The sequence below is a fragment of the Hemiscyllium ocellatum genome, chromosome 26 (genome assembly GCF_020745735.1).
Source record: "Hemiscyllium ocellatum isolate sHemOce1 chromosome 26, sHemOce1.pat.X.cur, whole genome shotgun sequence".
Lineage (NCBI taxonomy): Eukaryota > Metazoa > Chordata > Chondrichthyes > Orectolobiformes > Hemiscylliidae > Hemiscyllium > Hemiscyllium ocellatum.
In genome coordinates this window covers 748,890-776,384 of record NC_083426.1, presented here as the reverse complement: position 1 = coordinate 776,384, position 27,495 = coordinate 748,890, and the positions used below count along the sequence as shown (strand labels likewise).

The 27,495-nt window shown below is 44.4% G+C and overlaps 1 protein-coding gene across 1 annotated transcript in view; it reads left to right on the top strand.

Moving 5' to 3' along the window:
* The window catches only part of slc16a4 (solute carrier family 16 member 4), a 105,524-nt gene that overhangs the window by 49,387 nt on the left and 28,642 nt on the right, over positions 1–27,495 (top strand). The window contains exons 4-6 of the mRNA XM_060845107.1: positions 6,355–6,487; positions 21,212–21,355; positions 24,257–24,418. Coding sequence (XP_060701090.1) covers positions 6,355–6,487; positions 21,212–21,355; positions 24,257–24,418 — 439 coding nt within the window. The remainder of the gene's footprint in view (positions 1–6,354; positions 6,488–21,211; positions 21,356–24,256; positions 24,419–27,495) is intronic.

Sequence of the window (27,495 nt, the reverse complement as noted above, 5' to 3'; positions counted from 1 at the left end):
GATATATTTCCCTCCCCTCCCCTCCCCTATCAGTGTTCCGCAAAGACCACTCCCTTCGTGATTCCCTCGTCAGGTCCACACCGCCCACCAACCCAACCTCCACTTCCGGCACCTTCCCCTGCAACTGCAGGAAATGCAAAACTTGCGCCCACACGTCCCTCCTCACCTCCCTCCAAGGCCCCAAGGGATCCTTCTATATCCACCGCAAATTCACCTGCACCTCCACGCACATCATTTACTGCATCCGCTCACCCCGATGTGGTCTCCTGTACATTGGGGGGACAGACCGCCTACTTGCGGAACGTTTCAGAGAACACCTCTGGGACATCCGCACCAACCAACCCAACCGCCCGCAGCTGAACACTTTAACTCCCCCTCCCACTCTGCCAAGGAGATGCAGGTCCTTGGTCTCCTCCATCGCCAGACCCTGGCTACATGACGCCTGGAGGAAGAGCGCTTCATCTTCCGCCTAGGAACCCTCTAACCACACGGGATGAATGTAGATTTCTCCAGCTTTCTCATTTCCCCTCCCCCCACCTTTATCTCCGTCTCAATCCCTGGATTCAGCACCGCCCTCTTGACCTGCAATCTTCTTCCTGACCTCTCCGCCCCCACCCCCTGTCCGGCCTATCACGCTCACCCTCACCTCCCTCCACCTATCGTATTCCCAGCACCCCTCCCCCAACTTCCCTCCCCTCTACCTTTTATCTCATCCCGTTTGGCACACCAGCCTCATTCCTGAAGAAGGGCTAATGCCCGAAACGTCGATTCTCCTGCTCCTCGGATGCTGCCTGGTCTGCTGTGTTTTTCCAGCACCACATATTTCATCCCTAATACCATGTGCCCTAATTTTGCTCACTAACCTCCTATGTGTGACTTTATCAAAGGCTTTCTGAAAGTCTAGGACCACTACATCCACGATCTCCCTCGTCCATCTTCAGACTTACATCCTCAAAAAATTCCAGAAGATTAGTCGAGCATGATTTTCCCTTCATAAATCCATGCTGACTCTGACCTATCCTGTTACTGCTATCCAGATATAATTTTGTCCTTTATAATTGACTCCAGCATTTTCCCACCATTGAGGCCAGACTAACTGGCCTATGATTCTGTTTTCTCTCTTCTTCCTTTCTTAAAAAGTGGGACAACATTAACCACCCTCCAATCCGCAGGAACTGATCCTGAATCTATAGAACATTGGAAAATGATCACCAATGCATCCACAATTTCTAGAGCCACCTCCTTCAGTACCCTGGGATGTAGACCATCAGGTCTCGGGGACTTATCAGTCTTCAGACCTAACAGTCTCTTCACCACCATTTTCTGCCTAATATAAATTCCCTTTAGTTCAGGTCCTTCAGCCACTATTACATCTGGGAGATTGCTCGTGTCTTCCCCAGTGAAGATTGATTTAAAGTACCAATTCAACTCTTCTGCCATTTCTTTGTTCCCATAATAAATTCACCCGTTTGTCTTCAAGGGCCCAATTTTAGTCTTAACCATTTTTATTTCTTTTCACATACCTAAAAAAAACCTTTACTATCCTCCTTTATATTTTTGGCCAGTTTACCTTCATACCTTATTTTTTCTTTGCATATTTCCTTCTTAGTAATCCTCTGTTGTTCTTTAAAAGCTTCCCAGTCCTCTGATTTCCCACTTATCTTTGCTATGTTATACTTTTTCCCTTTTGTCTTTATATGGTCCTTAACTTCCCTCATCAGCCACGGCCATCCCTGCCTCCCCTTAGGATCTTTCTTCCTTTTTCGAATGAACTGATCCTGCATCTTCTGCATTATACCCAGAAATACCTGTCATTGTTGTTCCACTGTCATCCCTGCTAGGGTATTGCTCAACTGAACTTTGGCCAACTCCTCCCTCATAGCTTCATCGTTCCCTTTATTCAACTGAAATATTGTCACTTCCGATTCTACCCCCTCCATTTCAAATTACAGATTAAAACTTATTGTATTGTGATCACAACCTCCTAATGGCTCCTTCACTTCGAGGTCCCTGATCAAATCTGGTTCGTTGCACAACACAAGATCCAGAATTGCTTTCTCCCTGGTCGGCTCCAGCACAAGCTGTTCTAAGAATCCATCTCTGAGGCACTCTACAAACTCCCTTTCTTGGGGTCCAGTACCATCCTGATTCTCCAAGTCTACCTGCATATTGAAATCCCCCATAACAACTGTAGTAATATCTTTGCAACAGGCCAATTTCAGCTCCTTATTCAACTTACACACTACATCCAGACTACTGTTTGGGGGCCTGTAGATAACTCCCATTAGGGTCTTTCTACCCTTAGAATTTCTCAGCTCTATCCATACTGACTCTACATCCCCTGATTCTAGGTATCCCCACGCAAGGGACTGAATATCATCCCTTACCAACAGGGCCACCCCCCCCCCCCCCCCCCCCCCTCCGAGTCAGTCCGTCCTTACGATAGCACGTATAGCCTTGAACATTCATTTCCCAGGCCCTGTCTACTTGAAGCCACGTCTCCGTTATCCCCACAACATCGTAACTGCCAATTTCCAAATGAGCCTCGAGCTCATCCACCTTATTTCTAATGCTTGGACTGATAAATAGACAAAGTCTGTTCCCTGGGGTGTGGGAGTCTAAAACTCCCAGAGGGCATAAGTTGAGGGTGAGAAGGGAAAGATTTAAGAGATCTAAGAGGAAACCTTTTCATGCAGAGAGTAGCGCAATGTATGGAATGAGCTGCCAGAGGAAGTGGTGGAGGTGGTTACAATTACAGCATTTAAAAGGCATCTGGATGGGACTATTAAGAAATATTTAGATGGATATAGGCCAAATGCTGGTAAATGGGACTAAATTAATATAGAATATCTGGTTGCTATGGACGAGTTGGATCAAAGGGTCCGAGTTTATGCTTATGCTGTATAAATAGTTGGTGAGACCTCAGCGATAGGACAGCTGTGTGCTGTTCTGGAATCCATGTCACAGGAGAGATGTGATGGCACCAAAGAGAGTGCCAAGGAGATTTACCAGGATGCTGCCTGGGCTGGTGCGATCCTGTAGTGAAGAGAGATTGGACAACCGGGTTGTTTTCCTTGGAGCAGAGGAGGCTGAGAGTAAATGTTGATTTATTTATTGTCACGTATACCGATTGAGATGGATAATATTGAGGAGCATAAACAGAAAGGAACTTCTCACCCTGATGGAGGGAATCACTGACCCTCTAGAGAGAAAAATGATTCATCTACATCTTAAATGAAAACCCTTTTATTTTTAAACTGTGTCCCTGAGTTGTATATACTCCCACAATGGGAAACATCTCAGCCTCCACCCCGTCAAGTCCTCTCAGGGTCTCCTATCTCAATAAGGAAGGGCAGTGCTACCTTACAGACTGGCAAAGGAAAACATCCTTCCTGACATTCAGGTGGGGTTTCACAGGCCCACTCAGCTCCTGACTGTGTTTAGACAAAGGCCATAATGAGGTCAAAGGGGCTGAACTCCTGAGGTGAGGTGAGAGTGACAGCCCATGACATTAAGGCCACACTCGATCGAGTGTGCATTAAAGAGTCTGAGCAAAACTAGAATCAATGGGTATTAGGGGGCAAACACTCTGCTGGTTGGAGTCATACCTGACACATAAGAAGATGGTTGTGGTTGTTGGTGATCTGACCTCTCCATCCCACGACATGTCTGCAGGAATTCCCCAGGATGAGTTCATCCATCTTCAGCTGCTTCTTCAATGGCTTTCCCTCCGTCATACAGTTGGTAGGAGGGATGTTCACTGATTGCACAGTGTTAGCACCATTCATGACTCCTCAGATACTGAAGCAGCCCATGTCCACCCACAGCAAACCCTTAGTGACCTGTAGACTTGGGTTAACAAATGGCAAGTAACGTTAGTACCTCATAAATGCCAGGTCATGCTCAATGGTGTGACCATTGCTGAATCACCCACTATTCAACCTCTGGGGCTTGCTACTGACCAGAAATTGAACTCGGTAAAAACAATGACTGCAGATGCTGGAAACCAGAGTTTAGGTTATAGTGGTGGTGGAAAAGCACAGCAGTTCAGGCAGCATCCGAGGAGCAGTAAACTAGACCAGTCATATAAATGTAGCTAATGGAGTATTTCAGATGTTAAGGATCCTGCTGCAAGTAACTCCCCTTCTATGTTCCGAACCCTGTCTCAGACACAAGTCAGGAATCTTACGCAATTGTTTCCACCTTCCGTGGATGAGTGCAGTTTCAATAATTAGTCAAAAGCCTAGACAGCAGTCAGGACAAAGTAACCCGTTTGTTTGCATGCCATCTAGCAACTTAAATATCCACTCCCTTCGCCACCGATGCCCAGTAGCAACAGTGTGTACTATCTACAAGATACAATACAGAAATTCACCAAAGATCCTCAGACAGCACCTTCTAAACGTATGACCATGTCCATCTAGAAGGACGAGGGCAGAAGGATGAGGGCAGCAGATACATGGGAACACCACCCCCTGCAAGTCCCCTTCCAAGCTACTCACCATCCTGACTTGGAAATATATCGCTGTTCATTCAGTGTCTCTGGGTCAAAATCCTGGAATTCCCTTCCTTAGAGAATTGTGGGTCAACCCACATCAGGTGGACTGCAGCTCACCACCACTTCTTCAAGGGGGCAACTAGGGATGGGCAATGGCCATCATGTAAATTAAACAACATGTTACTGGTAAAAGTGAAACACTGGGTGCTGGAAATCTGAAATGAAAATACAAAGTCTGGAGAAACTCAGCAGGTCTGTCAGCATCCGTAAAGAGAGAAAAACAGAATTGATGTTTTGAGTCTGATATGGCACTTCATGAGAACTGAAAGGGGCTGGAAAATGATCATTTTGATGCTGTAATGGAGGGGGGAGAGGAGTAAGTGGAACGGATTCAGAGTGTGTCTGGAATGAAAGTTAGAGTGAGTGCTCATGTTGGGAAAAGGAGTGTTATGATGTCAGATGGATGTGAAAATGGAGCTTAGAGGCGAATGCCTCTGATCAATCTACTGCATATAGTTTTGGTCACTACATTACCAGAAGGAAATGGATGCTTTGGAGAGGGTTCAGAAAGGGTTTACCAGGATCCCCCCCTGGTCTGGGGGATTTTAGCGATGAAGAAAGGTTGAGTAGACTGGGTTTGTTTTCACTGGAACACAGGAGATTGAGGGATGACCTTATGGAAGTTTATAAGATTGTGCATGATCTGGATAGAGTGGAAAGTACATAGCTTTTTCCCAGAGTGGAGGAGTCAGCTACTAGGGGACACAGGTCAAGTTGTGAGGGGGTACATTTAAATGAGACATGGAAAGTACCTTTTTCTAACAAAGGGTGGTGGGTGCCTGGAGCACACTGCCGTAGGGAGGTGTATGAGCATTTACAACAGCAATACTCAAGAAGCAGCTGGATGAATACATGAATAGGAAGGAAATAGAGGGGTATGGGTCCTGTTAAGTGAAGACAGTTTAAATATGGAAGGACAAAGGGCATATTACTATGCTGTATCGTTCTATGCTCTAATTAGTGAGGGAGTCAAATGTAAATAATGTCACTGACAAACACAATGTTCAAATTCCTAGTCCTGACATGCAGCAAACCGACCTGGTCACTGGTCCATTAACTCAGGTTTTCTCTCACAGATCCCGCTCACTCCTAACACCTTCAGTTTTATTTCCAACACCTATAGTATTTTGCTTTTGTAAAGTTGGATACAGGTTAAGGAACTGTCTTGATGTCGGTTTTACTGGTGATTGGGGTTCTGCAGACAGTAACTGCTGTCTATATTCTTGCTGCTTTTCCTGGCCAATGTAACCACCCCCCAACTCCCATCTCTTTGAAGGTGCTGCTTGAGCTTTTCAAAACCCCCTCCCAGTGTGGGGGCCAGAGTTCAGCTATTAATGCACGGGTCTGTACCTCATTGTCTCTCAAGCCATTGCACAGGAGACTGGCACAGACACAAGGCAGAATGACCTCTTGTGGAACAGTTCTGTGATCACCAATCCTCAGACTTCTCACCAATCTGATTCATATTAAAACATTACCCTGTGCAAACCCTTTCCTTGTCCAACTGGAGGGTTTTCTCCAAACTCATGCCACTGACCCTGTTTGCTCATTTGTTGATTAAACTGTCTTGATGATGATGATGAAATACAGACTGTAAAATGCTAAAGCAGCTCAGGAAAGGATCTGTCTGAAATCCTGAACCTTTCCAAGATCAAGTCGAAATAACTGGACCCCAGGAAGGGGCTGACGTGAGGTTGGGTTTCCCACAGAGAGAGGTTGCTCTGTGATGCTCAGGGATTACTGTATGCTTCACATTGGCTGATTTCTGTTCTGTAACCCTTGATCTTGATTTTCAGGTGAACGTTTTGGTTATGGGAACACTGAAGACTTTTGGACTTTTCTTTGTGGCTTTCCAGGACGTGTTTGGGGGTTCCTCCGAGCAGATCAGCTGGATTGGGTCCATCATGTCTAGTCTGCGCCTTTCTGCAGGTAACTAGGAGCTTGGAACATTGCCTGAGGGAGTGAATCTTAATCTGATGCATCCTGTAGTCAAGGGAAGGGATTATTGACAGTTTTGCTCCTTTTGCTTTTTATGCCCTTTGTTGTTTTCCCCTCATTCCCAGGAGACAGATCCTGCAACCCCCCCCCCCCACCACGTACCAAGGTTAATTGATTACATGTAAATTTGAATGGAGATTGACAAACAATGATGATAAATTGAACAGTAATTTCATTCTCGCTGAGGGGATGGTTTTGAATCCTGTCCTTTCTTATGAGGTTCCAGCAGTTGAAGCTGACTGTGAACTGAAGTTGCACCAAAGACCCAGCTTGTGCCAGAGTCGGGCAGATGTTCAACAGGAAAGGAAGAATTTTGTCTGAAACGAGCAGGTGCCTGAGAAAATGCAGATAACCAGGACTGTGGCTCAAGGGGCAAAGTCTGGACGTACCTGGGCTCGGGAACATCCCAGCACTTGTCAGTGTGTAGTTATCAAAGGGATGCCTGAATGGGTGGAAGGCTGGTCCGAATATGAACTGAAGGTGGTGGGGAGCTGGGAGTTGGGAGTAGAGCTGGGATTCAGGAAGGAGGTGGGGGTATTCCAGGAAGAGTTGTAGAGACCTGTCCCGTCAACCCCAAGCTCTTGAATGGCTGGCAGAGGTTGGATTTGCTTGTGATTTTGCTGATTCATTCACCACGTTCAAATTAAAAATCACACAACACCAGGTTATAGTCCAGCGCGTTTATTTGGAAGCACTAGCTTTCAGAGCACTGCCCTTTCATCAGATGGTTGTCACAGTTACTTGATGAAGGTGCTGCGCTCCAAAAGCTAGTGCTTCCAAATAAACCTGCTGGACTATAACCTGGTGTGTGTGATTTCTAACTTTGCCCACTCCAGTCCAACACCGGTTTCCCAAATCACAAAGTTCAACACACTGCCCTTTATGACTGTATAAAATATGAATTTAAATAAACGTGGGCTGGGGCCTTGGTGGGGGAATTGTTTTGACCAGGGCAGGATGAGGGGGCAGACAAGTAAACTGGGCCTGAAGAGGGTTATGTATCGAGGCCCTGGCCTCCTTCATTGCCACTCCCTGACCATCTGAGGTCTGGAGGAAGAACGTCTCATCTTCCACCTTGGGACCCTCCACCCACACGGCATCAATGTGGATTTTACCAGTTTTCTCATTTCCTCTCCTCCCATCTTATCCCATATCCAACCTTCTAACTCTGCACCGCCCTCTTGCACTGTCCTACCTGTCCATTGTCCTTCCCACCTATCGGCACCACCCTCCTATACGATCTATCACCTTTACCCCCAGCTCCATCCACCTATCATACTCTCAGCTACCTTCCCCCCAACCCCCTCCCATTTATATCACCAACCTCTTGTCTCCCTGCCTCATTCCTGATGAAGGGCTTTTGCCCAAAATGTCAATTCTCCTGCTCCTCAGAAGCTGCCTGACCTGCTGTGCTTTTCCAGCACCACACTCTCCACTCTAATCTCCAGCAACAGCAGTGCTCACTTTCACCTGAGGAGGGTTAACTTGAGGCTGAGGAAGGGTATGGGGGCTGAGGGAGTGGAGTCGTATAGCCCTATGAGATTACTACAGGCCAAGCTGAATGTCAGTCAGAGTGAGTTCCCAGGTCAAGTTCTTCAGCCTAGATCCCCTGATATGGATTTACTTCCTGTTTGGGATTATCCACTTCCTCACAGTCCAGGGATTGAAAAGTGAGGTTTCAGAGTTTAGCTGCTTCACAAGGTGGTAATTTACTCTTTAATCCACTTTCTGTTCACACCATTCACTGGCCAGTTCCTTACCCAATGGTCAATGTTGCAGAGTTCAGTTTTTGGGATTAGGCATTTTAACTAAAAACAAAGCAGTATTAAAACCAAGGAGATGTGAATGAGACACCAGCGAGAACAGAAGCGTTCAGTCACTTAGCGAGCGTGCCACTCCCACCCTTTTATAAACCAGGGACTCCACTCCGTGGTACTGCTGTGGTGGAGATGAACTCTGATTGAAGTCAGTTTGGGGCCGTCTGATTGCCATGGCTCTATCCACAAGTTGATGGTGAAACTGACTGGGAAGCTGGCTGATGTAGCGATGGGACAATGCCAGACTGGTACAGTAGGTGGTGCCCCTGAGCTAGAAGCGGCATTTGGTATCTGCTTATGTTCGACTTTGGGCTGGAGTAACTAGATGCTGATGATATTAACACTGGGCTATTTCACCAGGATGAGAATGGGTTTAAGCTGTGTTTATTAATCAGTTTGGAAAGTCTGTCTGTAACTGCACTATTCCTGTAAACAAACTTTGCCTTCAGTTCTGACTGAGGTTGATTATTCCTCCACTTTGGGTGATGCCTGCTGTCCCCTTGTACAAAGGGGCTGACTGAGGATCAGCCAGTAGTCTCACTGACCAACAGGAATGACATTCATTTGTACAGCTCAGAAACTTTTATAAACTGTTCCAACACATTTCATGTTCATGTGATCAAACCACATGAGGCAATATTAGGACTGACAATAAATACTCAGTCAAAGAAGTAAGTTCTTAAGGATCATCTAAAAGGAGGTGATGAGGTGGAAAGACTTAGAGAACATTCCAGATCTGAACCTGTACAGCTGAAAACCTCCCTCCCAATGGTGAAAGGATCAAACTCCGGGACCAGAGCAGAGAAAAACCTTTGAGGGTTGGGGACGTTGATACACTTCCTGTTTTTCTTGGTGTTAGTCCACACGAGGCAGAGGCATAGACAAAGTTTATTCAAAATGTTATTTATTTACATAGTTACAATATAACAGCTTTATACTTTTTTTTTGCAGTGGGTAACTCACCTCCCCACTCCCCTGAATCTGCCCACCATCTACATAGTACAAGTCAGGAGTGTGATAGAATACTCCCCACTTGCCTGGATGGCTTCCACTCCAATAACATGCAAGAAACATGATATCATCAAAGATAAAACAATCCATTTAATTGGCACTACATTCACTACTTCCATCACTGCTTGAGTCCTCGCCTCTGACCTGCTTATTGTATTTCTATGACAAAGTCAGTTTAGTTTCTGGTCAATGAAGGTGTTGATAGTGAGGGATTCAATGGTTCTGGATCAATGGTGCTGGAAGAGCACAACAGTTCAGGCAGCATCCAGCGAGCAGCGAAATCGACGTTTCGAGCAAAAGCCCTTCATCAGGAATAAAGGCAGTGAGCTGGAAGCATGGAGAGATAAGCTAGAGGGGGCTAGATACTGTCCAGATCTTCCTGCATTTGAACGTGAACTGCTTCAATATCTGAGCAGTTGTGAATGGTGCTGAACACTATGCAATCATTGGTGACCATCCCCACTCCTGAAATTATGGTGGAGGGAGGCACATGGTTGAAGCAGTTGGGCCTAGGACACTTCACGGAGGAACTCTCACAGAGATGTCTTGCAGCTGAAATGACGGATCTCCAAAAACCACACCCACCTTCCTATGAGCCAGGTATGACTCCAACAGGCAGAGAGTTTTCCCCCAGTTGCCATTGATTCCAGTTTTGCAGGGGCTCCTTGATTACACACTCAGTCAAATACAGCCTTGATATCAAGGGCTGTCACACTCGCCTCTGGAATTCAGCTCTTCTGTCCGTGTTTGAATCAAGGCTGTAATGAGGTCAGGAGCTGAGTGGCCCTGGGGGAACCCAAACTGGGCATCACTGAGCAGGTTATTGCTGAGCAGGTGCTGCTTGATAGCACTGTTACTGACACCGTCCATCACTTTACTGATGATCGAGAGTACGCTGATGGGTTAGCAGTGGAGCAGCTTGGCTAGGCAAGTGGCAATCTCTGGAGCACATCTTCAGTACTGTTGTTGGGATGTTGTCAGGGCTGTTAGCCTTTGCAGTATCCAGGGCCTCCAACCGGTTTTTGCTATCATGTGGAATGAGCTGAACTGGCTGAAGACTGGTATCTGTGAAGCTGGGGACCATTGGAGGACGTCCACTTGTCACATCTGGCTGCAGATCGCTGCAACTGCTTCAGCCTTATCTTTTTCACTAAATAGAAACTGAAAGAATTGTAGAATTCCTGTAAAGCAGAAACAATGACAGAAATTGCCAGAAAAGCTCAGAAGGTCGAGTAGCATATGTGGAGAGAAATTAATGTTGAGTTTCTGAGGAAAGGTGACTTAACCTGAACCATCAACTTTGATTTCTCTCCACAGATGCTGCCAGACCTACTGAGCTTTTCCAGCAGTTTCTGTTTTTGTTGTCTTTTGCTCTGATGAGCTCTTCCACCGTTGAGGTTGGGGATATTTGTGGAGGAGCCTCCTCTAGTGAATTGTTTAATTGTCCACCACCATTCAAGACTGAATGTGGCAGGACTGCAGAGTCATAGAGTCATAGAGATGTACAGCACGGAAACAGACCCTTCGGTCCAACCCGTCCATGCTGACCAGATATCCCAACCCAATCTAGTCCCACCTGCCAGCACCCGCCTCACATCCCTCAAAACCCTTCTATTCATATACCCATCCAAATGCCTCTTAAATGTTGCAATTGTACTAGCCTCCACCACTTCCTCTGGCAGCTCATTCCATACACATACCACCCTCTGTAAAGAACTTGCCCCTTAGGTCTCTTTTATATTTTTCCCCTCTCACCTTAAATCTATGCCTTCTAGTTCTGGACTCCCCGACTCCAGGGAAAAGACTTTGTCTATTTATCCTATCCATGCCCCTCGTAATTTTGTAAATCTCTATAAGGTCACCCCTCAGCCTCCGAAGGTCCAGGGAAAACAGCCCCAGCCTGTTCAGCCTCTCCCTGTAGCTCAAATCCTCCAACCCTGGCAGCATCCTTGTAAATCTTTTCTGAACCCTTTCAAGCTTCACAACATCTTTCCGATAGGAAGGAAACCAGAATTGCATGCAATATTCCAACAGTGGCCTAACCAATGTCCTGTACAGCCACAACATGACCTCCCAACTCCTGTACTCAATACTCTGACCAATAAAGGAAAGCATACCAAATGCCGCCTTCACTATCCTATCTACCTGCAACTCCACTTTCAAGGAGCTATGAAGCTGCACCCCAAAATCTCTTTGTTCAGCAACACTCCCTAGGACCTTACCATTAAGTGTATAAGTCCTGCTAAGATTTGCTTTCCCAAAAGTTGTGGGATTGCTAATCACTTGCTGCTTATGCTGTTTTGTAGCTTCAGCAGATTAATGCCTTATTTTTATGCATGTCTGGTGCTGCTCCTGGCATATCTTCCTGCACTCTCCATTGAACCAGGGGTGACCCTCCCTTGACGGTAATGGTTGGGTGGGGGATATGACAGGCCATGAGATACAGATTGTGCTGGAGTACAGTTCTGCTGCTGTTGATGTCCCACAGCACCTTATGGAAACCTAGTCTTGAGTTGCTAGATTTGTTCGAAGTCTGTCCCATTTAGCACGGTGACAATGCCACACAACATGATGGAGGGTATTCTCAATGTGAAGGAGGGACTTTGTCTCCACAAGGAGTGTGCAGTGATCATTCTTACTGATACTAAGAGTGTGGTGCTGGAAAAGCACAGCTGGTCAGGCAGCATCAGGATGAAGGGCTTATGCCCAAAACATTGATTTTCCTGCTCCTCGGATGCTGCCTGACCAGCTGTTTTTTTCCAGCACCACACTCTTCAAATCTGATCTCCAGCATCTTCAGTCCTCACTTAACTCTTACTGATACTGTCATGGACAGATCATGGAGAGATACATCTGCAGCTGGCAGATTGGTAAGGATGAGGTCCAGTATGTTTTTCCCTCTTGTTGGTTCCTTCACCACCAGTCTAGTAGCTGTGTCCTTTGGGACCCGACCAGCTCAGTCAGTAGTGATGCTGCTGAGTCAGTCTTGGTGGTGAACACTGAAATCCCCCACCCAGAGGACATGTTGTGTCCTTGCCACCCTCAGTGCTTTTTCCAAGTGTTGTTCAACATCGAGGAATACTGATTCGTAAGCCGAGGGAGGAAGGTACATGGTAATCAGCAGGAAGTTTCCTTGTCCATGTTTAACCTGAAGCCACAAGACTTCATTGGTTCTGGAGTCAATGTTGTGGCCTCCCAGAGTAGCTCCCTCCTGACTGTATCCCACTGTGCGCTACCTCTGCTGGGTCTGTCCTGCTGGTGGGACAGGACATATCAAGGGTTGGTGATGGTGGTGTCTTGGACATAGTCATTCTCACAGAATTATACCTTCAAGACAACGTCAGGCTGTTGCTTGATTAGTCTGTGAGAGAAATGTCTCGATGTTGGCACGAGCCCCCAGATGTTCATAAGGAGGATTTTGCAGGGTTAATAGGGCTGTTTCTGCCATTGTTGCTCTGATCCCTGGGTCGATGCCAGATACTCTGTTCCTTTTCTCCTTACTTGTGGTTGATATAGCTGAGTGGCTTGCTGATTGAGTCAAGAGCTAGCCACATTGCTGTTGGTCTGGAGTCCTATGTAGCCCAGACTAGGTAATCAAAGTTTGTGAGAAGATTTGTAGCTCGGGTGCTCGTTGTTGTGGTTCTGTTCACCGAGCTGGGAATTTGTGTTGCAGACGTTTTGCCCCCTGTCTAGGTGACATCCTCAGTGCTTGGGAGCCTCCTGTGAAGCGCTTCTGTGATGTTTCCTCCGGCATTTATAGTGGTTTGTCTCTGCCGCTTCCGGTTGTCAGTTCCAGCTGCCCGTTGCAGTGGTCGGTATATTGGGTCCAGGTCGATGTGCTTATTGATTGAATCTGTGGATGGTTGAATAGGCACATCGACCTGGACCCAATATACCGACCACTGCAACGGGCAGCTGGAACTGACAACCGGAAGCGGCAGAGACAAACCACTATAAATGGCGGAGGAAAGATCACAGAAACGTCTGCAACACAAATTCCCAGCTTGGCGAACAGAACCACAACCAGACTAGGTAAGGTGGGCAGTTCTTTCTCTGAAGGACTCCAATGTTAGGACAGTATATGGTTCAATTCCTGATGAAGGGCTTTTGCCCGAAATGTCGATTTTCCTGCTCCTCGGATGCTGCCTGACCTGCTGTGCTTTTCCAGCACCACTTTTGACTCTGATGTCCAGCAGCTGCAGTCCTCACTTTCTCCTATATAGTTTTATGTGCTAACTGCTCATATTTTTCAGTCCTGAAGCGTTACATCTGAACCGTTGACTTCCCCACCTCCTGATGCTGCCTTCCTTGGTGTGTTCTTCCAGCCTCCTGCCTGTCTCCCTTGGATTCCAGCATCTGCAGTATTTTTTGTCTCTAACCATCTTTTTCAGTTACATATATGGACATGGTCTAACAAGGCTTAACTTGGAGTTTGCAGAATTATGATTTATTTGCCTTTTGAAAACTACATTTTGGAAAGTCCCAGTTTATCTCTCAATAAATGTTCTCTGAGCAACTACTGTTGGATATATCAGGAATTGATGATGATCTTTTTGAGCTGTTCCAGCTGGTCATCAGGATGTAGCTGCATCTGCTCTGCTCAGCTATGACCAAGCTGAATAACATTGAATCTTTGGGTTTCACACCTCTGACATGGTACCAAAATCTAATCTGTAAATGTATACGCTCCTAGATCAATGTCAGATGGTTACTTGATGGTTCAACAATGAAAAGGTTTCAGGAGTCTGTCTCATGATGGATAATGCCAATCTGTGCACACACCTTGGGAAGGATAGATTGGCTTCGGAGACATTACAACAGGTTTACAAGAATGATACTTGGACTTCAGGGATTGTATTATCAGGAGAGATGATACAAATTAGGACTATTTTTCTCTATAATTTAGAAGGTTATGGGTGAATTGCTCAATCTTCAAGATATTAATAGGCAAAGACAAGGTAGATAAAGATAAACTATTCCCGCTGGTTGGAAATTCTAGGACTAGGGGCATAGTCTGAGAATGAGAACCAGAGCATTCAGGAGAGACGTTAGGAAACACTTTCCCACACAGAGTGGGAGATGTTTGGAATTCTCTTCCACAAATGGTACTGGTTGTTGGATTAGTTGTTAGTTTTAAATCTGGTACAGATAATTTTTGTTCAGCAAAGATGTTAATGGCAGGTATGTGAAGTTCTGGCCTACTTCTGTTCCTGTGTTTCTCATTGTCAGGAAAAGGGATGGAACTTTTAGTTGTGATGAGCATTTTTCAGCTGGTTGAGTGGTGACTGGGAGAACACTGATGACTTTATTCCTTAAGGCATGAGGTTAAAATGGATGGATTTGTAAGTCCGCGAGAAGAGGCTCCTGCACTGGAATCCCTCAAAGGACCTTGATCAGCATCACTGTTCTCCTCTTGTCCCAGTTCGAACACGCACGCTGTATAATATCGCTGTTCACTACCAGGTCTTTTCCTTGTTTATATTTACTGCCTTTACAAAGACCATTTCAATGAGTGCACCAACTGCACACTCTACTCCATTCATCATTTCCTCCAAAACCATCCTGTTACATCTGCCTTTGTCACTTTGAAAGTTAGATCATAGAACTTTGTGCCTGGTAACGAAACTGGCCCCTTTATTGTTGAGGTGTCCCTTGTAACAATCCCTGAGCTGTTCACACTATCACAATCTAAACCTTCTCTCCATCCATACCCCCATACCTCATGAAACACATCTGTGAAAGTGCCACCTGCTGCTCTGACCATCCCACTGACCGGCTTTGCCTCCGAGACTAAAAACAAAAGATTGGAAATCCTCAGCTTGCTGGCAGCGTCTGTGTAGAATTTCAATCTGCAAGTCAATTACCTTTCATCTCAATCCCACATTCACCAACATCACTCTGTTCTCTAAATCACTTTCCATATCATTGTCTCCATCTATGAAAAGATCAGAGCTAGGAGTAAAAGGAGGCCATTCAGCCCCTCATGACTGTTCCCCATTTGATACGATCATGGCTGATCTCCTCTCACCCTCAACTCCTTTCCTGCCCGCTCTCCTTTAACCCATTACTAATTAAAAATATGTCTATCTCTCCTTAAATTTACTCAATGTCCCAGCATTCACCCCACTCTGGAGGAGTGAATTTCAAGATTCACGATCCTTTGAGAGAAGTCACTCCTCATCTCTATTTTAAATTCTGCTGACCCTTATCCTAAAACTATGACCTCTCGTTCGAGATTATCCAATTATAATCTTCCCTTTTTTTTCAGAAGGCCTGGGAAATCCCACTGGCTAATTGCAGTGACCATGACCATGTCCCATTGTGTCTGTGATTGGTTGCTAACCCAGCCACAGTTTCCAAGTCTGTTTGACGGGGAGGTGTTTAGTGCCTGAGTGAGTGTGCTTACAGCTATCATCTGTAAACAGGAGCCCAGTGACTGAGGGTGGCAGCATTTTGGTTTTATATTGAAAGCGATGTAGGTTGGACAGGTTTCTCCACATCTGTCGCTGATTGGCTGGAGGTGAGGTCCAATACTGGGATAAGCAAAATGGAGAAGGCTGGAGCTTTGTTTGATGCTCTTCTTCACTGGGATAGAATTCTGAGGTGGTTTCGTTGGTGAGGATCAGAGCACGTCATCATGGACCAGGCTTACAAAGACAGCCATATTTGTAGAGGGTGCTCTGTAAATCTTTTATAAGCAGAATTAGGGCTTTTGTGAAGTCAGCAAAACCACTCACTGCAGTTGGTGCTTTGCATGCAACAGCAGAGCCCACTCCTCAGTCCCCAAGACCCAGCACTGATCACTCAAAACCAACCCTTCTGCAAGGGACCTGGCACAAAGACTGGCCCTGAACTCACCTGTACCTTTCCTCCAGTAACCTCTGCTCTGTTGCCCAGATCAGAGAGCTTTGTTTCCACTCTTTTCTCAGTGATATGCACAAACACAGGAATTAGGAGCAGAATTTGCCCCGTTGACTCCTTGACCTTTAGTATGACCATAACCTGATCGGACCATACTTCCTGGAGAAAGTGAGGACTGCAGATACTGAAGATCAGAGCTGAAAATGTGTTGCTGGAAAAGCACAGCAGGTCAGGCAGCATCCAAGGAACAGGAGAATCGACGTTTCGGGCATTAGACCTTCAGGAAGGACCATACTTCCTGCCTAGCCCCATTAGTCAAGAATCATTCTACCTCATACAGTCAAAGAATCGGAGAAGTTAACAAAACAGATGAAGACCTGTCAGCCCATCAAATCTGCACTGTCAAACACCTAACTATTTTAACCCAATTTCTAGCACCAGGCTCGTAGGCTTGTTTGCCATTGCAATTAAAAATATTCACTGACCCATCTCCAGGGCGTTCGGGAGGAGACTGTTCCAAACAACCACAACCCTCGGGAAAACAAAAACTCTCCTCATCTCTGTCTGAAATGGAAATGGAATTATTTTTAAGTTCTGTCCCTTAGTCCTGGTGTCTCAAACAAAAGGAAAATTCATTTCGTAAACCAACAACCTCAGGGTCTCGCGTGACCTCTTATAAACTTTCCTCATAAACTAACCACTTTCCCTCTCATCCCCACTGCCCCATCCACCTGCCTCTCACCCAGGAAACTCAGAAGCATCTTGGGATGCTTGTTTCCAAGTCTCTGAAGGTGCCAGATTGTTGAGGTAGTTAAGAAAGCATATGAGATGCTTGCCTTTATTAGTTGTAGCATAGTTTATAGGAGCAGGGAGGACATGTTCGACCAGAAACAAAAATTGCTGGAAAAACTCAGCAGGTCTCATAGCATCTGTGGAGAGAAAGCAGAGTTGACATTTTGGATCTAGTGCCCCTTCTTCAGAACTGGTCACTGGATTTGAAATATCAACTCTGCTTTCTTCCCACAGATGCTGCTAGACCTGCTGAGTTTCTCCAGCAATTTCTGTTTTGGTTTCTTATTTCTGGCATCTGCGGTTCTTTGTTTATTTTGGAGGTGATGTAGGGCTGTACAATGCTTTGGTCAGTGCTGTGGTACTAGCTGGAGTACTGTGTGCAGTTCTAATCACCACACTATAAGAATGATGTGATTGCACTGGAGGGGATGCAGAGGAGATTCACCAGGATGTTGCCTGGAGTGGAGCATTTCAGCGATGAAGAGAGGTTGACTAATGTTGTTTTCTTTGAAGCTGAGGGGACAATGATAGAGGTGTACAAGATTGAGGGGCATCAACAGGGTGGATAGGATACAGCTGTTCCCCTTCATCAAAGGGCCAATAACAAGGGACATAATTTTAAGGTGAAGGACAGGAGGTTTAGAGGGATATGAGGAAAAGCCTTTTCACCCAGAGGGTGGTGGTGGTCAGAAATGCACTACCAGGAAGGGTAGTTGAGGCAGGGAATCTTACAATCTTTAAAAAGTACTTGGATGAGCACTTGAAATGTCACAACATTCGAGGGTTTGTGCCTGGTGCAGGAAAGTGGGGCTTGTGTAGATTTGGGGTGGGTTTTATTAGTGCAGACTCAATGAGACAAGGGGACTTTTCTGTGCTGCATGTTTATATAATTACATGGAGCAAAACATCTGTATTTTAATTTCCAAACCCCTTGCAATAAGTGACAGCATTTCACTTGCCTTTATAATCCCTGGCTGTAGCTGAGGACTAGCTTCTTGTGATTTCTACCCAGATTCCTCTTGCTCGGAGTTCTACAATATCTCCTCATTTAAATAATCTGCTTGCTTTTTTTCCTCTCCTATCAAAATGAACAGATTCACATTTTTTGCAGATCTTGAAGCTGCCAAATGTTTTCCTACTTACTCGGCCTATCTGTATCAATTTGCAGAAATTTGACGACCTCTTCACGACTTGTTTTCCTATTTGCACCATCAGCAGATTTAGCAAATATACATTTATTATTTTCATCCATGTCATTGAAATAAACTATGAACAATTGAGACCCCAACACTAATCCCTGTGGCACTTTGTTCGTCATATCCTGCCAACCCAAAAATGACCCATTTTTGCCCATTCTCTGTTAACTATTAGTCAAACAATCCTTTGTCCGTGGCAATATGTTGACCCCTCTGCCATGAGTTGTTATCTTGAGTAAAATAACCTTTGATGTGGCACCTCATGGGCGGCACGGTGACACAGTGGTTAGCACTGTAGACCCGGGTTCAATTCCCGACTCGGGCGACTGACTGTGTGGAGTTTGCACGTTCTCCCCGTGTCTGCGTGGGTTTCCTCCGGGTGCTCCGGTTTCCTCCCACAGTCCAAAGATGTGCGGGTCAGGTGAATTGGCCAAGCAAAATTGCCCGTAGTGTTAGGTAAGGGGTAAATGTAGGGGTATGGGTGGGTTGCGCTTCGGCGGGTCGGTGTGGACTTGTTGGGCCGAAGGGCCTGTTTCCACACTGTAAGTCTAATCTAAGTCTAATCTAATCTTATCAAATGCATAATTGCACTCTATAAGGTGCTGAAAATATTGACAAAATAGACCGAGTTAGGATTTTTTTTCATGTGGAGTAATCTAGAATGTGAGATTTAGTTCTAGGATAAGGTGTTGCAGATTTAAAACTGAGATGAGAAGAAATTGCTTCTCTCAAAGATTTGTGACTCAATGGAATTCACTAGCCCCAGAGTGCAATGGATGCTGAAACATTGAGTGAATTAAGGAGGAAATTGTCAGATTTTTAATTAGTAATGGAATGAAGGGTTTTGGAGAGTGAACACAAAAGTGCAGTAGACAATGAGATTAGAGCAGCAGGTGTTGAATGGCCTCTTCCTGCTCCTAGTTCTGAGGGTTTGTAAATCAAATAGAGTATACCCACTGGTTCTCCATTATCAGTGTTGCTTGTTAATTCCCCAAAAAATCTCTAATAAATCAGGCAGCTATGATTTCTTTTTCAAAAAGGTGTGGCTCAGTGGTTAGCACTGCTGCCTCACAGCACCAGGGTCCCAAGTTCAATTCCAGCCTCGGGTGACTCTCTGTCTGGAGTTTGCACATTCTCCCTGTGTCTGCCTGGGTTTCCTCCGGGTGCTCCAGTTTCCTCCCACAATCCAAAGATGTGCAGATCAGGTGAATTGGCCGTGCTAAATTGCCCATGGTGTTAGTGTTAGGAGGGAAATGGTTCTGGATGGATTACTCTTCAGAGGGTCGATGTGGAATGCTTGGGCCGAAGGGCCTGTTTTTAACACTATAAGGAATCTAATCTTAAAAAAAATGTTCATGTCGCCTCAGCACTAATTGCATTAAGGTTTTCTAAATGTCCAGCTATAACCACTGTCATAATAGATTCCAATGTTTTCCCAATGATTGATATCAGGCTAAATGGCCTATCACTTCGTGTTTCCTGCCTCTTCTTTCTTCAATAGAATTCTAGATAATTGCAAACAAATTATCAGCCATTTCAGCAGCTACTCCTTTTTAATTTCCTTCTGTGAAACCCATCAGGGCCAGGGGTCTTGTCAGAGTTTAATCTAACAATTCTCTGATAATGCTTTCTCTGGTGATTGTAATTATTTTCAGTTCTGTAGTTCCCTTTCGCCTTCTGATTCAGAGCTAATTCTGGAATGTTATTCATATCCTGTACAATTCGGACAAAAATATCTGTTCAGTTCAGCTGCATTTCCTTATGTTCTATTATTAATTCCCAGACTTGGTCTATAGAAGGCAAAATTTTATCTTTTTAAAATATTTGTTGGAACTCTTCTTATCTGTTCTCATATTTCTAGCTAGCTTTCTCCCATACTTTAATTTCTTGTATCTCCTGCACTGTTTAACGGACACTGTCTCTGCTTTTTACTGCTAAATGACACTTCTGTCATCATTTAATCTGGTCTGAAAGGATGCCTGGGACTGAATGGAGTGAAGGAACAGATGATGTATTAATGAAGAGTTTGGGAGTGTAACAGTTGTATAACTATGAAGAGCTAGTAATCAATCAAAAGTTGAGTTGTATGAAGTGTGGTTCATTGAAATAAAGCTCCACATAAAAGTGTGATCTTGGACTTTGTTTAGAAACAGTTACCTTCCAGTATATAGCAACACTGTCCACTCACTCGCTGTTCACTCTGCTCTCTCATTGGTTAATAGACTGTCTCTCCATTCTGCTCTATTTAAAGGATACTCCTTCCACACTCTTGTTGGTTACTGGTCTGTCTCCACGCTCTCTCGCTCTCCCTCCCTCCCTCCCTCACTTGATTCCATTGCTAAAACCAGCACAGTTGGCTCTTATAGAGGGCCAGTACAGACATAATGAGCTGACTGGCCTCCATCTGTACTGTAGCTGATCTCCTGATTTTCTACAATATCTGCCCTGCTTCAACTTCCCCATCATCTGTTTTTCCCAAATGTCTACTACATCTTTACAAATCAGTCTGAAGCTGTGGACCATATCCTGACCTTCAGTAGTGAATGTCCATCACCCCTCACTCCACCCTTGGATAGTGCAGCTGCTTGATCTCAGACCTTTACCTTGAGTTCTCTATCTGTCCTGTCCTCCTGACCTTCCCATCCTCTGCTTCAATCAGTTGGCTATTCCTTCACTCACCGTCCTCCATTCTTCCCCAAATCCCTGGGCACTGCCGCCATTTTCAAATATTCTGATTTTTTTTTTATCCATGAGTAGATCTTCAGTTCTCTTAGACCTTTAACTCCACTTCCAATTTTCACTCTTGTCTTCTGTCCATTCTCTCTCTGAGCTGCTTGTATTAACACTGTCTGTCAGCACTGGGTACACAGCAGGAATACTGGTAGATTCATTTTATACCAACTCTCCCAAATGGAAACAGAGATTTAGCTTTAAGGAATAAGATATATCAAATATTTAATCAGGTTTATCTTTTTCAGGTCCGATTGCTTCAATCGCCTGTGGCAAGCTGGGGGATCGATGGACTTCAATTCTCGGAGCTGTCCTCGTGAGCGGTGGATTTCTTATCAGCATTCTGGCCACCAGTGTCCTCTTCCTTTATGTATCCCTCGGTGCCGTTGTTGGTAAGAATCATTAGTTCTGCTTTTAAAAAGTGTCATACGCACTAATATCTTCACCATCTTTAAGAGGAACTGCTCCGTCATTCCAGGGGTACTTTGAGATCAATTTTCAGCACAAAGAATAATCTCACGCTGTTCTCTGATGACCTATCTTAAAAATCAGAGTTTTCATATGCACTTCGTGAACATGAGAAGAAATTCCCTTTCAGAAAACTTGGAAGAGATGAAGAATTAGACACGGGAGTAGGCCATTTAGCCCTTTGAACTCTCTCAACAAGAGGAGGCATCATCTCAGCCTCCACTCTGTCTAATCCCTTCAGCAGCTTATTGATCTTTCAATAAGATCAACTTTCATTCTTCTAAATTCCAATGGATACAGACCCCAAACCTGCTGAATGCTTTCTTACAAAATAATCTGTTCATCTTGGGCATCAGTTCAATGAATCTTCTCTGAGCATTTTTTTAATTTCAAAATATATTTTATTCATAACAAAGTCATTATATATACATCATCCTGAACATTGTTTGGTTCTGTACAGTAACGTATCAAGGAGATAAACATTGGATAAAAACCAAAAGAACTGCAGATGCTGTAAATCAAATACAAAAACAAGCTGTTGGAAAAACTCAGCAGATCTGGCAGCATCTGTGAAGAGAAATCAAAATTAATGTTTTGGGTCCGGTTACGCTTCCTCAGAATGCTGAGTTCTGTGGAAAGGTCACCAAGACCTAAATGTTAACTTTGATTTCTCTGCACAGATGCTGCCAGACCTGCTGAGCTTTTCCAACAGCTTGTTTTTGTTTCGGACAAACATTGGAGTTTGACTCTGTCCAAACAAACCAAGACATCTCTTATTTGAACCACACAATATTTACATACATTTGAGGCGTATCCTTTCTTTAGCAAAATTATACACTGGCCTTGAGCTGTAATTTCATAGATGTAGCTGCATATTCCTAAATTTATATTCAGTTATCTTTGCAGTAAACAAATTGTATTTGATTTAATTTTCTTTATATGAATACTGTTTTCTTTAGATTTGTGTACCAGGATGCCCGGATCCCTGTGTACCTCAGAGTTTTCCAATCTCTCCCTAGTTAAATAATTAGTGGTTCCTGCTAAAATGAACGACTTCACATTTTGCTGTATTATACTCGGATTGACAAATTTTAGCCAATGCACCTTCAAACGTTCCAAAGTACTTCATAGGAAGTTTTAAAGTAAAACCTGACACTAATGCAAGGTGAGGATAAGTGTTCAGACACTTGGCCAAAGGGGTCGGTGTCCTGGAATATCTTTAAAGGAGGAAAGAGAGATAGCGAGACAGAATGGTTTAGGAAGAGAAGTCCAGAGCTGAGGGTCTAGGCAGCTGAAGGCATGACCACCAATTGAGGAGTGAAGAGGCTAGAATTAGAGAGTGTGAAGATTGTGAAGGTTTGTAGGGCTAGAGGAAATGAAGAGGAGTGAGGCCACAGAGTTTTGAGGTTAGGTGATTTTATTGTAATAAGACAGAGACTAAGCATAGTAAACTGCACAATTTGTTTTACATTAGTGAGTTCAGCAAATGCTGTCCATGTGCAGAATTACTTTTAACCAGCATTCTATTTTGCATTTTGTAAGTGTGGGATGTTTGGATGCGCTCTGTACACTGTCTATCACAAACGGCCGGAGGAACACTGTGTCATTGGATAAGTCAGTCACTAGGACCTATGGCCAATGTATTTATTCAGCATTGAAGCTGAACAATCCAGAGTGTATAATTGCTACAGATCACTTCACATCTTCAGCTAAGCTTGTCAACATAACTCATGAACGTTTGCAAAAACCAATGTATATTCATTCTCGGGAACCTGCTCTTGGTTAGCAAAAGGAACAGGTTCCAACCCAGGGCCTTGTTTGAGATTAGGGAGCCCATTGTTTCCTATTGTTTTCTCCACACCAATCCATCAACTTTTAAACAAATCAGCACCCTTCTCTTATGCAAGGATTTGTTGTGACTGTTTAAGTTGCTTCTTGCATGATGTCCTACACAGTACAAAGCAAAATGCTTTGCTGACATCCCTGTCCCTGTTCAGTCATTCACAGTCCATTGTACAATATTCAAGAAAGTGATTCACCACCATCCTCTCAAAGGCAATAAATGATACCCACGTTGCCATCAATGTTTTTTTTCAAAATAAAATGATGTTGGAATTCATATTAGCATCGGCATCATTAAAGAAATGTTATACTTTTTTTGGATGTGTAAGTGGTTTAAGGTTTGACCAGCCTGAATTAGCAGAACTGGAGATTTGATTCATTGTGATGAATGAATGTTTTGACTTGGAAGCATAAGCTCAGTGAATGAGCAATACGAACACGTGAACTAAAAGCAGGAGCCTGTCTAGATTCCAACAGCCTCATGCTACGATGCAGTTCGAGTCATACGGCACCGAAGCAGACCTTTCAAGCCAACCAGTCCATGCCGACCATAATCTCAAACTAAACTCGTCCCACCTGCCTGCACTTGGCCCATATCCTTCCAAACATTTCTTATTCGTGTGCTTAGCTAAATGTCTTTTAAACATTGTAACTGTAACATCATTCACTATTCCTCTGCAAGTTCATTCCACACATGAACCACTCTTTGTGGTCTGAATGAATGTCTTGAGATCCCTATACACGGGAAACGTGCACGTCTCCAATTTCCAAGTTGCTGAGCTGACTCGGTCCTGTAGAAGAGATGACCCTGGGGGCTCTAAGGTGGGTAAACCAGAGAGATGGTAAGATCCAATTGATAGGTGTTCTCACTGCCCTGTGACCTGTTTGGGAGCAGGTCATTCATAATCCTGCCTTAGCTGTGACTGTTAAGAAGATCAGAGAAATAAAATTGACACAAGTTAATCTGTGAACATTTGTTTCAGGAATCGGCTTTGCCTTTCTTTATCAAGCAGCAACTGTGATGCATGCAAAGTACTTCAAAAAACGACTAGCAACTGCCTACGCGATTGCACGATCAGGAATGGGCCTGACCTTTGCTCTTGCCCCTTTCACACAGTTACTGTTAATAGAATATGACTGGCAAGGTGAGCAATGTTTGTTTTAATTATCTATTAATGGTGAAGCATTAAATTGTAACATACGTTTTAAAATGAGGTTTTTAACAAAACAAACTTGTAGGTAAATTGGAGAGAGAAATGTCAGTAATGGTGTTTTATGGCATTTCCCTGGTGTTTCTGCTGAGGTTATGGCAGGAGATCGGAAACCGATGGAAATTTTACTCCCCATCGCCTCGGCTCATGGCTGACTATGTGGAAATTCGCAATTTCCTGACTGATGATGTATATGGAATATGGAAGAGAAGAAACAACACCTTCAGGAGAACAATTGGGTAAAATCATTTTGGGAGACTCCTGTTGTCTGAGTAATGCTGTTGATTAACTGAATCAATCACTTCATTGGCCTTTCAAACAGCTTACCCTGAGAAGACCTTTCCATGTCCATGTAGACCTCCTATCACCCAGCAAATGATATAATTTCCAACTGTCATGTGCTACTCATCTTAACAAGAATGGATTGTTTCTAGTTAATTCATGTTACTTGCAAAATGAAAGGAGGCATATAAAGGCCAAAAATGTTCTAAGTATGAGGATTGGGCAAATTTTAGAATTCGGCAAAGGGCAACAAATTGAAGAGGAGATTAGAAAGTGTTGACGTCCAAAGGAACCGAGGGGTTCCTGTTCATATGTCATTGAAAGTTAGCAACCAGATGTAGCAAACAATTTGAAAGGCCAATGGCCTTGGTCACAAGAGAATTGGAATATAGAAGCAAAGACGTATTATGACATTTGTAGAAGACATTGGTGAGAGTGGAGTATTGTGGACAGTTCTGGTCACCTGGCCTAAGGAAAATGCACTCAATAGAGAGAGGCAATGGAGGTTCACCCAGACTGATTCCTGAGATGGTCCCATTAGAAGGGATTGATGAGCGTGTGTCTGAAAACGCTGGAATTTAGAATAATGTGAGATGATCTCGTAGAAACTTGCAACATTTTTAAAGATATAGACAGAATCAATGCAGAAAGCATGTTTCCCCTGGTTAGTATTCTTCACTTAGACAGTAGTGAATCTTTGGAATTTTCTACCTTAGAAGATGTGGAAGCTCAGCAGAAGTAAGTTCAACATAAATCAATAGATTTCTAGCTACTGATGATATCAAGGGACAGAGGGAGAGTGCAGAGAAATAGTGTTGAGGTACATGATCCAGAACAGCAAAGAAGGCTCAAAATGCTGAATGGTCTCTTCCTGCATTTCTAGGCTCCTTTTCATGGAAGGTGCATAGGCTGGGACCTTACTAAAGTATAGAAGGATGAGGGGTGGCCATCTAGAGGTTTATAAAATCATAAGGGGTATAGATAAGGTGAATGGCAGGTGTCTTTTCCCTAGGGTGGGGGATTTCAAGGCTAAGGGGCATATTTTTAACGTGAGAGGAGAAAGATTTAAAAATGACATGAGGGGCAACATTTATACACACAGTGGGGTGTGAGGTGGGGGGAATAAGAGGTTATTCGAAATTGGAGAACTGAATATTGAGTCCTCCGGGCTATGGGCTGCAGAGGATGGGCAGTGACTGGGAGGTCCAGTTGAGGCCACAGGGGCTGACCTGACCACCCAGTCACCGCCCATTTTAATTCCCCTTCCCCACTGCCTTTCCAACATGACCATCCTTGGCCTCCTCCATTGCCACAATGAACCACGCCGCAGACTGGAGGAACAACATCTCATCTTCTGCCTGGGCAGCCTACAGCCCGGATGACTCAACACTGAGTTCTCCCATTTCAGATAGCCTCCCTTCCCTTCCCTTCCCTTCCCCTCGGCTCCCGTCCCTGCCCCTCCCCTTCCCTTCCACTCCTCCCAGCCACCTATCCGATTCAATCCCCCCATCGACCAACCAGCTCATATCTTCCATCAATCTTCACCTATGCCCACCTCACCATCCTGTCCCTGTCACCCATTTAATCTGCAGCTCCCCTGATGCTGCCTGGCTTGCTATGTTCTTCCAGCCTCCTACGTGTCTACCTTGGATTCCAGCATCGGAATTTCTTTTGTTTCTGAGAGCGTACTGGAGACAGGTACTCTCTCAACATTTAAGAAATGTCTGGATGAGCATTTAAAATGCGAATTGTTACTCTGGATTATTCATTATCCTTTCCACAGCCATCCCTCACTCCTGCAAAATAACCACTATCTCCCAAATATTCTGTCACTGACATTGGACACATCATGTCAATCTTTTCTGCACACTCTTTATGATTTATTTTCCATTTTATAACATGTGTGGAGCCTTGCTACTTGTTGTGAATTTGCATCTAGACTCTGTCACAGAGACTGTCTATTCCCATCTCTGCCACGTCATCTGACTTTTCCCAAGCGTCAGCTGATCTGCTGCTGAAACCCTCAGCCATACCTTCTCCACATGTCTATTCCAGTGCACTCATATTCCACCCTCACATTCTGTAAACATGTGGTCATCAATATCTCTGTCACCTATTTCCTATCCCTCACCAAGTCTTGGGCCCCTGTTGACTGATATGAGCTCCCAGGTAACCAACACCCTGGTTTCAAAATTCACACATGACTGCATCCCTCTGTATTTCTGTGTATCCCAGTCCTTAATCTCTCTGAAATATTTGTGTTGCTGTAATTCCGGTTTCTTGAGCATCCCCCAACTTCTATTACACCATCATTGACATTCCCTCAACTGCCTGGTCATTAAACTCTGGAATTCTGAATTCTGAACCCTGCCAAAACCTCTGTCTTCCTTTTGTAAGTGTTGAGCAAGATTTGGGTTCAATTAATATTGTTTTATGTGGTTCAATGTTAAACCTTGTTTGTTAATACACCTATGAATGGCTCTGGGTTATGTTACTATGTTAAAGATGCCATATCAATGCAAGTTGTTGGTGTATGAATATTACTCATGTGCCCCCCCCCCCCCCCCATGTAAATACAGTGAAACCATAATGAGTCCAATTTGGAAAACCCATCATCCTGTTTGTGTCAGGATGTCAGCTATTGTCATCAGCAGAATAGGGAATCCAATAGGATTGTCATGTGACAGGGGCAGCTAACTGGAACAGTGTTAGTGCAGGCTAGTGTGAGA